Source organism: Bombus flavifrons, chromosome 2 (assembly GCF_040668555.2).
Source record: "Bombus flavifrons isolate JBK064 chromosome 2, iyBomFlav1_principal, whole genome shotgun sequence".
NCBI lineage: Eukaryota > Metazoa > Arthropoda > Insecta > Hymenoptera > Apidae > Bombus > Bombus flavifrons.
Genome location: NC_138443.1, coordinates 7,448,696 through 7,462,450, shown reverse-complemented (window position 1 = coordinate 7,462,450; position 13,755 = coordinate 7,448,696). Strand labels below are relative to the sequence as shown.

The following is a 13,755-nucleotide window of genomic DNA, read 5'->3' as shown; positions in this document are numbered from 1 at the left end:
GGGATGAATATCGAAATTTCCAGTGGGTGATTATGAAGCAACGATTACAGGAATCAAGATTGATGAGCTAACTTTAGCGAACATCGCATTATACATCAGAGAAAATTTTCATCGTTCAGCGTTAGTACATTAAGGCTATTAAGTACTTTGAAAGCAAATATATTTATACCGCTTAAGACAAATAAAATAATTTCATAAATAAGCGAATCATAAATAACAAATAAAATAGTCTCATAAATAATCATAATTAGATGTCCATGAAAATTTATATTTTTTATGACACCACAATGTAAAAAATTAAAATTTTGTTTATCCATTAAATATTATAGCGAACTCCGCACTTTTGATATAACAAACCCTGTTAACTTATATAAATAGTTCTCAACCAAAAATACAACATCGACCTCATAGATGTTCGTAGACCTCATGAATTTTAAACATCATTATTTGGGATGGCATTAGGCCGCAGTTAGCAGGAGCAACTACATTAACACTCTGCCGATAATCCCGTCGGTTTATCGGACTTTAATCCGATTATATGGCCACCGTATTATAATTGACCACGATTATTAGCTAGCCTATAAGCTTGCTACTTTATCGTGTGCGTGACATTTGGTACGTTATACTATTTCGTACTGCATTACTATAATGTACGAAACCACAAAAATTCTGCTATATATATAGGTCTTTGAATGTGCAGATTTAGGAAAATAAATGAAGTTTATCTAATACAATAATTTGTTGCTGAGTCGTGTTCGAAGAAAATTGAGGAATCGATAGGATGGTTCTCGGACGTCGGTGAAATGTATTTCATCGAGCTGAATCAGAAATAAGTGTCGTTCATAACCTTGAGAAATTCCGTGATCTTGCATAATGCGCGAATTTCGCTGTCGAAGGAACTTACTTTGCAAAGTTGACATACTATTTTGGGACACGTCTGATACGTTCTTTTAAAAAAAAACTATGTAGCAATATCGTGAGTCTCATTCGATATTAAAATTTAAAAACCAAAGATATTTCGGGCGAGATAATATCGTAAATGAAATTAAGTATCTTTAAATAAAATGTTCTTGAGATTCAAAATTCACTTTCAATTTATGATAAATGTACGATAGATATTTCTAAACAAATAGAGGCATCTAATTTTATAATTTTAATTAAATACGAAAAGAATTTTATAAGAATTAAATATGTCGAAAACATCAATTTTACAAATACTTCGATAGATAATAAATATTGTATACGTCAATTAAAGCAGTCTTATAATCCCAAAGCTACGAGGGTGGTTAGACTGCCATAAATAACAGTACCACTAACGAGAGGCGAGGACAACGATGGCGAGAGTGTTTATTACCTCGGAAAAAAAATGTATGGCGACACAGGTCCTACCTATAACATCTAATACTACTTCAGGGGAGCAAAAATCGATATATCCTCAAACAACTAAAACCAATCCGTTTTTATACACAGATAAATCACGACAAAAAGTAACCACGATAAATTATCATGAGATTAAATTTCAAATTACATAAAAGCACACATTATTGCAAGTATTTAACAGTCACAGCGTATGAAACTATAAAAGCCAACGAATATCCCAAATATAACACGAAGCAGGATAGCGTATGAGAAAAGCATAGCAAAACCATTTCTATTAATTTTTACATTTTTATCAACTCAGCTTCACAAATATAAGTTTCATGAAAATAGATAATAAATCTATGAAATTTTATAACCATCAATCAAGTAAAGAGTCATTTTCGTTATGTTCAGTAGAATGCATACAAATACATATGCACATATTATGGAGGTATTAAAAACACATATGTATATGTTTAATTCCAGGCTCAATTAAAAAATTTGCCAGTGGTTTCGTATTGCGTGATATATTATATAAATATATATTGTATGTTTCATCGTATAACGAATAAAGAGAGAATTATGCAAGAGAAACAAAACCGATCTCGTGACAGTATAAAATCTTCTTTCAAATATAAAATATCTTTACGTGATAAATATTTATATACAGATATATAAATATAAAAGCATAGAAAATCCCTATACATGTCAGGAACGTCGACTTCAAGATCATTTAGAACGTTTCCAAAGCAGACGACCCTTCACCCGCCGGTTAAACATTGTCTGAAACCTTGAAGCAACGGTGTTTAGGAAACCATAAATCCCCGTTTCACTTTCAGCAGCGCGCGACCGCGAAATTTCCATCGCGAAGTAGGCGTTCCTGCACACGCTTCGCCCGCTCCAACTTTCTCGCGGCGAGGCTCTTTGTTAGAGTGATAAATGCGACCTACAGCCGTGCCCGACCTCACGCATAAAATAAAGCGCTAAAGTATTAAGTAGGGCTTACGAGCGAGAGTCGTAACGATTCACCCTCTTGAATCAAGTGGCACCCGTTCCTCTCTTTGTCGCCCTTTCCTCCACCCTTCACGATCCCGCCCCACTTTGTCGCTACTGTTGCGACGAGCACTTTCGTCAAGGGACGGTACTACACCGGTGACAACGAGACGAACGAAACTTTGTTCAACACAGCCAGGTGTACCGACCTTCTCGATCTTTCTTTCCACTCCGTCTTACTCCTCTTTTTCTTCTTCCTATTTACGACTTTTCTCTCGCGACGACCATAACCTCACGTCGCGACGCCTTTATGTTGCAACACTCGTGAAGCAAGTTAGCAATTTGCTGATGATCAGGATGAGGTGACTGACGATGTGACTTTATTGCGTTCGATAGCGATGTCGGTTTGGTTTTCTTCTTTCCTTCTGTGCCTCTTTCTACTGCGTTTTGGTCTCCACACTTTTCCCTGTTTTTCTTTTGCAGGGACGCTGGTCGGTAGATCTTTTTTTATTATGGAAAAACACCGCTTGATTTATCGGAATTTGTACCGTATTTTTCGTATTGCGTTTTTGGTGAGGTTTTTAAGCTCTTATTTTTACTTCGCAATAAATCGGATGATAATAATGCCAATAAGAATACGAACAAGAACTAGACCAAAAAATCAGAATAAAATGATGGAACAGTCAAACTATCCAATCAAAAATTCACCCAATAACCTCGAACAACCCAATCATAACCCAAATATGGCATACGTGCCACATCAGTATACAACTAACAACCGACCAAAGAATTGCAATAAAATCATATAACAATGATACTAACCAACCACGAATTCTCCGGATGACCTCGTACACTCAATCATATCTCGAACACCGGGTATTTTTACTATACATTTCACATAACCAGCACAAACTATTCCGTACAAAGATTTTCATTTACAGTTTTACGCGCACCAGGTCAAATTCAGTGTAGAAACTTGCTTGCCAGGACAAAGTAAATCCAGATTCCGGAGCACGTACAGACGTGTGTGAATGGGCGAAATGTGACGTTTCGGCCGCATTTTCGAGGACACCAGGAAGCACAGTCAAGGTGAGCTGTATATTTCGAGTGCAAAGGCGTTTAGACGTTGCGCTTCGGGCGATCCTGAGCACCAAAGCTGAGTGCTGGAACAATTATAAGCACCGCCGGAAGTCACCGTGCCTCCTCCACCCTTTTCATCCCGTTTCGCCCTACTCTCGCGTTTCCCTTTCGTCCTTCCGTTCGTTCGCGCTCTGTCAACCAGCGAAACCGGTCTTCTTCCACCCCTTCTACGGCTGCCAGTCCACCCTCTAACACCATCGTGCCCAGCGGGTATTTTGTCACCATCGTAATTATATTTCTCCCTTCAACCGATTCTTTGGCTGCCACGAGAAAATATCAATACTGCCGGTTACTCGTCGGATGTATCCTGAATCGATGCTGAAGATCACGATCTTCACGTGGTTGGATTCGTCACGATTCAATTAAAAGCAAAGGATTTTCGTTAAGCGTAGAAAATGAGACGTTTAATTTCGGTTTATGTTAGGATGCCCTCAAACTGTCGATATATATTGTCAGTATTTCAAGGTTCTCAACTAAAAGGATAAATTAACGATATGATACTGTCCATATTTATTGACAAGCCGCATTTTCGTTCAGAACCTTGACATACAATACTATTGATTACCTGGAGGTACAAGATTTGTGTCCGAAAGTTATTTGGAAGTTTTAATGTTTGTGTTCGAAGATGATTTCTTCGTTAAAAGATTATTGAGTTTTTCAGGACGGAATTTTTTTTAGGCATTTCGAAAAATTATTAATGTTGGATATGTATGTCTTTTGGTGCTTTTGTAAGGGAGATTTAATGCATTAAAAATTTCTCACCAATTTGATCGAAAACAAGCATAAATAATGTGTAGTTAGTTAATAATTTGTAAAGTACAATGTTGTGTTTTTTTTAGTAAATGCTGTCTACAGATTTGAGAGATGCTCGACAAATTTTGATGTAGGTTCAATCGTATAAGACAAAGTGAAGATAATAATTCTTCGTTTGAACATTTTTTCATTCGATAAAGTTACAATGCCCTCGCGTATCTTCGTGATTCCGAGCAAGCAAACCAAAATTGATATTCTCTTCCGCTGACAACGAGCCACGATTAAACCAGACGATGAGCGAACTGTTATGATACAGTAACACGATTACCGAACAATGCACGTTTATTGAACCAACAGAATTTGAATAAAGTCTGATCGAATAGGTACCGATGCATCGTTGTACGATTATCTGAACCCTTTTAGCAAGTAAAATACTGATATTTCCATGTTATCATTGCTCTCATGGAACAAAACTTCCCGATGAAATTTCGCGAACTGTATGATTAAAAATGTATGAAATTTAGTTACTGGACTGTGGATTTACGTAAATACATAAAAATCCACAGTGTATTAATTGCAATTTAAAGTTCATAGAAAACTCACGTTTTCGATAGTAGGACTTGGTAGTGCCCACTGAACCGTGGATGTTGCACCCGCAGCACTCGCAGGGCGTCTCTTATTCACAAAATCGACTGGTAGACTGTAATCGTCGCACAGGGAGACCTGAAAGCAAAAATAGGGTAAGATACGATGGCCACAGATGAAAGAAAATATGATAAGTCACGTTCTCCGACTTTTATAAAAGATAATATTAAAACTTAATATATTATCAACCGATTGATTCTGTATCAAAATTATCTTTGCATTCCATTTTAGGATTACTTATGTAACTGCAGCAGCCCCTTCATTTCTATCACTATAAAATAACCCACCATTTTATCAACAAAATTCATAACAAAGAAAATATTTACAGATTTGTGCGTAGCCTAAACAAGCACGTGACAGGGTTATTACGCCTAAAATCAATTAGTCACACCATCGTACTTAACCGAGTACACGGTCCCAGCCGTGGACGAAACTCTAACGCGAGCGGAATAAAAATATTGCCGGGTCGGTCATTAAGGGAACATTTCCGAATTAATTCGGATAATCGTCCGGTCGTCGTTCCACGCAGGCAGGAAGTCCCTCGTTCGCAATAATTTCCCGCTATGCAGGGAGAAAGGACAAAAAAAAAGAAGGAAAGAGAAAAAAGATTACCCGGGCAGTGCGTTAATCCTCAGCAACGTTGGAGGCAACGCTGCTACCTCTCCCAAGGTACCTACGTAGATACGACTCAGTTGGCAAAAATCTCCGATGGAAAGAGCGGAAAAACAAAAATCGCGAGAATAAAGAATGGCTGAACAGACGGATAAAGACTGAAACTTGGGTAGGATAGAGGAGGTGGCGAATATAGGGGGGTGGTTGGCAATGGTATAGTGCTGAGTAGCGCGAGGATTCCTGCCACTCGACAAATCGCAGGGTAAGCACCCTGTCCCCCTCAACTGCCGGCCCTAAGTCCCAATCGTCGAGGACCGGACCAGCTCATCAGCGATATTTACTGTCTGCCTGGAGAATCGATCTATTGATGGTCGCATCTACTGTGCACCCTCGGTGCCACCCTTGTCTTCTCACCCCCTCTCGTCCGAGCGACAGCGGTGGCCGCAGTCAGAGAGCAGAGCCACACGGACCACCACCTACGTCTGTGCATGCATATAAATCGAGACAATCGCGGATCCCCGGGGGCGGCTTATCGCGCTGGAGTTGAGCCGCGGTGGGGTGGCCGAAGCGAGCGCCCCAGGGAGACCGGGCCACCCAACCTATCGAGCCTCTAGACAGAGAGTGACGGGATGAGAGGATAGCGCGTGAGGGTCAGAGAAGGGGTTTGCTTCAGAGCAGGGACCCTACATGCAAATGGTGCGCATTTATCGTAAGCAAAGAGCGCCGTATGAATATGTGAAGTGGGAAACGAAACAAAACAGAAAAAAGACGAGCAGCAGGCTGTGTGTGTGTGTGTGTGAAAGAGAGGCGTAAGATCGGTTGGATTGAACGAAAACGGAAATGACAGGAACAAGTTGATCGCCAGGCGGTCTGGTGACGTATATAGAATTGGAAGGGTGAAGAAGGCACGAAAAGTTGAGAGGCGTTTAACGACCGACGCTGTCGATGCGAATAATTCGTGTCGGGAGAGTGTGAGCTTCGAGTTGTTCTTAAGTGTCTTTTTGTTTCGTTTTTCTTCGTGAGACTCGGTTTGAGTTTTCGAGAAGTTTGAGCATTAGGTAGAAGTTTGTGACGCTAGACATGTTTATTTAGAACGTTTTGGTATGATACTTTACCAGACTAGAAATACTGTCTTAGTTGAAATCAAGAAAGTATTGAAAATTATCGTTGAAATAATTTTATGTTTAAATGAAGTAATAATAAAGTATAGAGAAATTAAGATCGAGATATATTTAAAGAGCGAATACATAGTCTGTAATCTAGACTCTGAGGATATTTAGAACCAATTGACTTCTAAGAATTGTGCCATAAAAATTCGAAAATTAACATCAATACATGAATATATTAGCCTAAATCATCAAACTGTGCTGCTCATACAATCTTGCTAATATTAATTCATTAAATTCCTACATAATATTAAATTGTAACATAAATTTGTTCTGTTTTTATATATATTCTATAAACGAAATAATAGTTCTAACCTAATAGTTCTAACGCATGAATTCTAATTGCTAATAGTTCTAGCTTGCAAAAATAATTACTCACAAATAACATTGTACTTTCAAAGAATCGTATAGTTGATTCAACAGGACATACTGGATGTCGAAGACACCATATACATCTTTTCAAAGAGCATATAGTGTTTCGTAAACTTGACCGGCTTCGGGGTTAGTTATCAAACCCCATATAAGAGGAGAAATACTTCCCTTTCTGCAAGTAGGAGGAAGCCAAATGCGAAGTAGGCCGACTGGCCATCGTACCAGTATGGCCAATGGAATCTGTAGAAACCGCCAAATAGCCTGCAGCTAAAGAGTAACATTTCACCGTTTCAAATTATAGCTGTTTGGGGAGCAGCGTCGCAAAATACATCGTATCATCCTTCCTTGCAATATTCGCCAGGGAAGAGTTTACTTTCCACGAGATGTTGGATTCTATTTTCGTATTTATTTCCTTCGTATATCCAACGTTCAACTTTAAGTCCCCTTTATCGTTCCGACTTCTATCTTGATTCCTTCCTCTATTTTCGTTTATTATACCTTCTAATCGCTTTATAAGAGGAAATTACAATCGGATTTTCTTGTGAGACACAATACGGTCAATGTAAATAAGATACAAAGTAAGATCATTATATAGTATAGTAAGGATATAATACGGATTAGGATAATTAAAAAATGTACTATATTACATTTTATGAAGCTTTAAGAATATTTATTTCTATCATAATTATTTTCATTAATTTGCTTAATCTTCTTCAAACAACGATATTCTCATTATATTCATTTCTGTATAATTTAATGCAATTTGATTACTCGCATAATGAAACCATAGTTTTCATCAAGCGTATTACCAACAATAAATCACTGTTCGTTGGATGTTTGAGTCTCGTTTAAAAGAATCTTTTCACGCCGTTGGCGCCTTCGAAAATGATTTGCTCGCTCGTAAATCTTCAGAGCGGCATGAATTTCACGGTGGCTCGTGTCCGAGTTAGAAAGAACGGTGAATTCTCTCGAGCGCCGACATTTATGAAGTGCCCACGTTACTCAACGCTTTTTTCACGAAATAATAGGAGCTTCTTCATTAGAAATTATCCGAGTGCAACACACCAGAGGAAAAAAAAGGTTGCGCAAACAAGAGCTCCTGAACAAAAGAGATTACTGCTGTCGTTTCAGTAACATTCCGACTGAAAAAACCGCGATACATTTAACTTTTGAAATCTCTACTTTTATAGTACTCCGCCTTCTAGATTTAATCGCGCAACGCTCAGCTCTTAATTTTTCAAAATGTGTTTTTTAAATTGTCTAAAATATGGGTAATATCTGACCGTGCATTAATAAAACATTCAAATTATTCGCAATTTCAATCATACGAAAAATACAAGAGAAATATATTCCTTTTTCGATGAATACTCATATTTCATCGTTTTATAAAACATAAAACATTTGTAATTAAAGAAAAAAGATCAACATTGCCTTAAGATCTGAAAGGAACAATACTCATAAATAGTTTAGGGATGAAAGATACTGAAGAACTGAACATACGCAAGTAAAACATTTCATCCAATAAATATCATAACAAGAATTCCACTTTGAAAATTTTGCATATCTTTACACGTCATATACATTTATGTGCTTCGAAATTTTCCATAAGCGCATAGAAATCTGGAGTCCGCCCATAACTGCGATACCATCACTTTGTCAAGGAAAGTAAGCTCACCCCAAAGTACAACCGCTTCTCAAAGTGAAAAAAATAAACAAATTACCAAACAAGCTACCTCGCTTTATGATCCATTCAATGCTGAACAAAAAGCAAAGAGGAGAAGAGGGAAAATCGGCAAGTGCCCCTCTTCATAGTTCCACTCCCTTCGACATCGGGGCAATATACGAGTGTTAATTCCGTTCATCGAGTCGCGGAGAGAAGAAAAAAAGGCGGGCGCGCGTGCTAGGGTGAAATCGCGATCCCCTTCGAAGCCTTTTCGTTTCGGACCCTCGCCTCACGGCGATTTTCGTCGAAGGAGACGCAGGCGAGGAGACGCGGCGGTTCCTCGGCGATGGCATTCCGCGGAGCCGAGATTAAGCGGGAATATTTAGCAAATGTTTCGCATAAATCAAAGCGGCGCAATATGTTCGGAGTTCGGAGAGAGGCTATGTAAATTCATGGTAATATCGCCTGGCCACCCCGCCGAGACCGAAGAGTTTCGATTCGCGGCAACGGAAGGGGAGCTTGGGTGAACAGCGAGTTAAACGAACGGGAACCAGGCGGAGAGGATTCGATAGAGATGTAAGTACGCGTTCGCTAGCTGAATAATATGGAACAATGGAGACAAGTAGGTTTCAGAAGATTGAAACTCGAAAAGGAAAACAGGGATATGGATTAAGGTAAGACCGAGACAACGAAGCTATTATAAATCAATGTTACGGAGAATCTGAAAAAATTTAAAAAAGGGAAAAATAAAGGGAATCAAAATTAAAGAAGAAAAGAAGAGAATAAACTGAAATACATTACGATCGAAATGCATTAGTGAAGGCAAAATTATGTTCGTGAAGTAAAAAGTGTTCGTAAGCTGAATATCATGACACGATTGAAGAAACTTTAGAAATGGAGGAATTCCAAGGTACAAAAGATTAAAGGAGAAGACAGGGGAATAGATTTAGAGTCTAATGAACGAAGTGGACAATTTTAGACAGGATTCGAAAAAAATGTATATAAGACTATGCCGGGTGAATGTTATAGAATAACTGAAAAAATCTGAGGGGCAAACAAATTTTCGGAGTACTAAAAATTGAAAAAGAAGACAAGAAAATAAATTGACGATAGAAGTTTTTAGTCGGTTTTAGATATATATAGAACGTTAGAAAGTTGGAGCAAAAGAGAAAGGAGAAGAATGGCGATAGAGAGAAAGAGCATGGTCCAAAGAGGGTAGCAAGCGCGTATTTCATGAACCCCTAAAGCAGCCCTAAGCATTGCTGCAACCGCCACAATCCCATTCATTCTCTTTATGGGCTCCCAAGTATTCGGGAGCGGGCTTGAATAAATCGGAAATTTGCCCCCGGGAAGTACCTCCCCTCCCGCGATTTGCCTATGACTTTCGAACTGGTCATTCGCAATACCATCCCTGCTATACGCAAGTCTTCGTATGACTTATCGTTTTGTACATCGTGTATGTGTGGTAATTTCGTTTGACTCGGTGGTAGTAAATTAGCTGTTACAACTGTTCCAATTTTCGCGGCACATTCGATGCAATATTATCACTGTTTGTTTATTACATTTCTGAATCATTTATGGATAGAGATATCATCGAGATTGACCGAAGGGATTACGCTGGAAATTTTTTTTGATTGAAATCAAACAAGAAAGAGGAAAAGGTAGGATACATGGAAGGAAACAAAGAAAGAAAAGAATTTCTTTCACCTTTCAGATGTTACAACGAGTACTTCATTCTGGATATTTTGTAAATTTTTGAACAGCATATGTATAAAAATTCGCACAGTCCATTAGTAATTAATGAAACCAATTTCGACCAGTTACATCGGTTATTCACAAAATCAGGGTCTAACTATAACATCAACAATAAATTGTAGGAATTTTTAAAATCTCGTTATAATATATTATTATTATATTATAATATATTAAAGATTAAAAACATAACTGAACATAAGATTTATGAAACATACCTTCAACGACACATACTAAACGATAGTACGTGAGGCCATTAAAATTATGCGAACGTCAAACATAGTTTGCGCCGCGTTGTTGCAGTGACTGGCATAATTAATATTTCAACGTAAATCACGCGGAACAATCCGGTAATACGTGAGTTTCGTAAAACTATGATAAAGCAGCGGAAGGGATGATTCCATTCCTCTGTCTAACTATGCAGGGAACGTGTTCCATGAGACGATGAAACGCTCAAAGCTATTTACCGAGCGAAATGTAGCGCTAGACGGAAGCTATAAAACACCGTGCTAAACGCTTCATTCTTTATGTGAAACACAATTTTGTTTCTCCACTATGCTTTTTTAATTCACGCCCCGAAACGAACAAACACATTGCTAGCGTGATGCTTTTAAAACGCCATATCGCAACGGGGTTTCAAATTCAATTTTGTACCAACATATCGCGCATGGATTTCCATAGCGGCACGTCCTAAACAATTATTTCAATGAAGACGAGGAACTATCTAGAACTTTACAAAAAAATTATTTACATACTAGGTGGATAATATAACGATAAAAAAATAGACTGCAGAAAATAGTGGTTAAATATTACTTTTGTAATTTCCTATCCTTTGCCCTTTGACAGTTTTGATTTCACTACAGGATACAGCTGCTTCTAATGTAGGATTGATTTATTTTAAATTGTAAAATGCATATGGGATATTACAGTCGAAATATTTTCAAAATAAGAAGAAAATTATTGTAATGGTGTCTTAGTATGTTTGAACAGGGGCAAGTTTAGGAACAGCCGAATCACGCAAACAGATCGATCACGATGACACAATTAACCCCTAACTTGGAAGGGTTGAAACTTGAATAGCTAAGGGTCTGACGCTGATGCCTGCACAGAATCCCTAAACGCTCGTTAGTAAACTGTAAATTTAGCAGCTCATGGGCTAATTTGCATTTGAATTGAACTACGTAACCTGTGCGGTGAAAAGAATTCGCCACGTGATCAGAACCTTAACTTCTTTTCCACGGGTATGCTGATTTCAATATTTTCTGCTAAAAATTCGTTTGGTAATTTTACCTGTCTGAAATAAAATTGTTATTTATATTCCGTAATATACAATTATATATGAAAATAATCTTGAAAGAAGAAAAATCAGTCTGAAATCCCAATTCGGAGAAAACCAAACTGACACGTCGAATTGAAAATTTCATTGTGAAAAGATCAATTTCTATTGTAAGATGTGTCTAAAATTCTAACTGCAGATTATCCAATGGAATCCAAAATTTCATAAGAAGAACATCATCATCAACCAATTTATCTTCTCTTCCCTACTTTTACCATCAATTACCACGATACCAAGCAACAACTCCATTTTTTCCTCACGATGGTACTTCCTACGGAATCCTGTCGCAAACAAAGGAAGAAATAGGGACTGGTCAGAGAGAACGAAGTTAATCGTGATCGATGACGAATGAAAGGTCCCGAATTCGAAATCTTTTCGAAGCGAAGATGTTCATCTTGCACACGCAGATATATCGCCCTCGAGCTGGTACAAGGTAAACGCGTTAAAGTTTTACGAGGAGAAAGGCCAGCTGCCAGACACGAGACCAAACTTACCCTAAGAGCTATTCAACATCGTTTTCCACGCGAAACCATGACCACCCCTTGGATAGGTTCGATGCTTTGCGAGCAGACTTTGAATCGAAAGCCTCGTCCACTCGTTTTTCTTTGTTCGTTACGTTATATTAGTTGGTCCCGTGGGTACCGTTTCGCGACGACTAAAGAGTTGAAAGATTATCTCGATCGTTTCGTCGTGACGATAGAGATGAAGTTACACGTTTTGAAGCAAATGAAATAAGAGAAAGTAGGAAAATAATAAATATTGGAGAAATACGAAAATACGAAAGATGTATTATGAGTAAATGAATTTATAGTTTATGAGTTTATAGTTTACAGTACATAGTAGTATAATATATAGTATATAGTACATATTATAGCTTATAGTTTGTGAGTTTGAAGTTTATATATGTTTTGGTCATTTGGTTCTTTATTGATGTAATAAATTTAGCAATACAGATTCAAAATACTATCATTGACTCAGGACAGGATAGACAATCTTGAAAAAAAATCAGTGTTTCTACCCCCTCAAAAAATTGTAACGATGCAACGAACATAATTAGTCCGTTTGCAGGCACTCCGTTTATTCAAACAAAAGATAGAGAAATAGGATTTCGGTGATATATTTGTTCTTCTCGTTTGGTCTTTCATTTGGGTTTCTAATTTTCTCGTTAATCTTTTGCTCTTTCCATTGAACGTAATTTGCCTGTTTGGGTTGTTAATAAATTGTGTTATAAGTTTCTGAGACTTAGATTACCTATACCTAATAATATATAATTAATAATTGATTTGAGAATACAGGAATGGAAATAGAGAAGATCAAAAATTCAAATTTTTATGTTTCAAGTATATAAAATTTTATTTGAAACTAATCGAACGTATAATTTAACTGTTATCGTACAGTGATTTACTATTCCGATGGTATATAACGTACATGTCCAATGTACGTAATGTGACTACAGTAATTTATTATTTTAATAATATACAAAGCTTTTTGAAGTATCGTAGAAGTATAGAATTCTACTTCTTCGTTGCACTTATAGGATCTCCTTTTCTACATTTTATTAATAATTTCATAAAAAAATTTAGTTGTAGGTCAGTACTATACCGAATCGATAACGATGCATGTGACATGAAAATAGTAAGGAGTCAAGTGACCTCCTCTGCTCTAAAACGTGGAACACGAAAAAGAATCGCATGTCAGATCTATTCTGTACCTCTTCTCTGATGCTATTACATATCCCAAACATCATTTCTAAAAATAAAAATTTCTTGTATTGATAGATAAGCACATCTACACAACACTGTATTTACACAATATTTATATATTGCATTCTGTTATATCTTTTAAAATTAAATATATCTCAAGCATATTAAAGACGATAGTCTTTAAAAAGAAACTAAGAAAGATACAATTCCATAATCCATCTTTCTTTCATTCCAAATTTCTACTGTTCCTTTTCCTAGTAT

General features: G+C 37.3%; 1 protein-coding gene across 1 annotated transcript in view; it reads right to left on the bottom strand.

The window, feature by feature from the left end:
• The window catches only part of hwt (SH2 domain-containing adapter heavyweight), a 252,780-nt gene that overhangs the window by 62,825 nt on the left and 176,200 nt on the right, over positions 1-13,755 (bottom strand). The window contains exon 3 of the mRNA XM_069132416.1: positions 4,849-4,968. Within this exon, the coding sequence (XP_068988517.1) occupies positions 4,849-4,968 (120 nt within the window). The remainder of the gene's footprint in view (positions 1-4,848; positions 4,969-13,755) is intronic.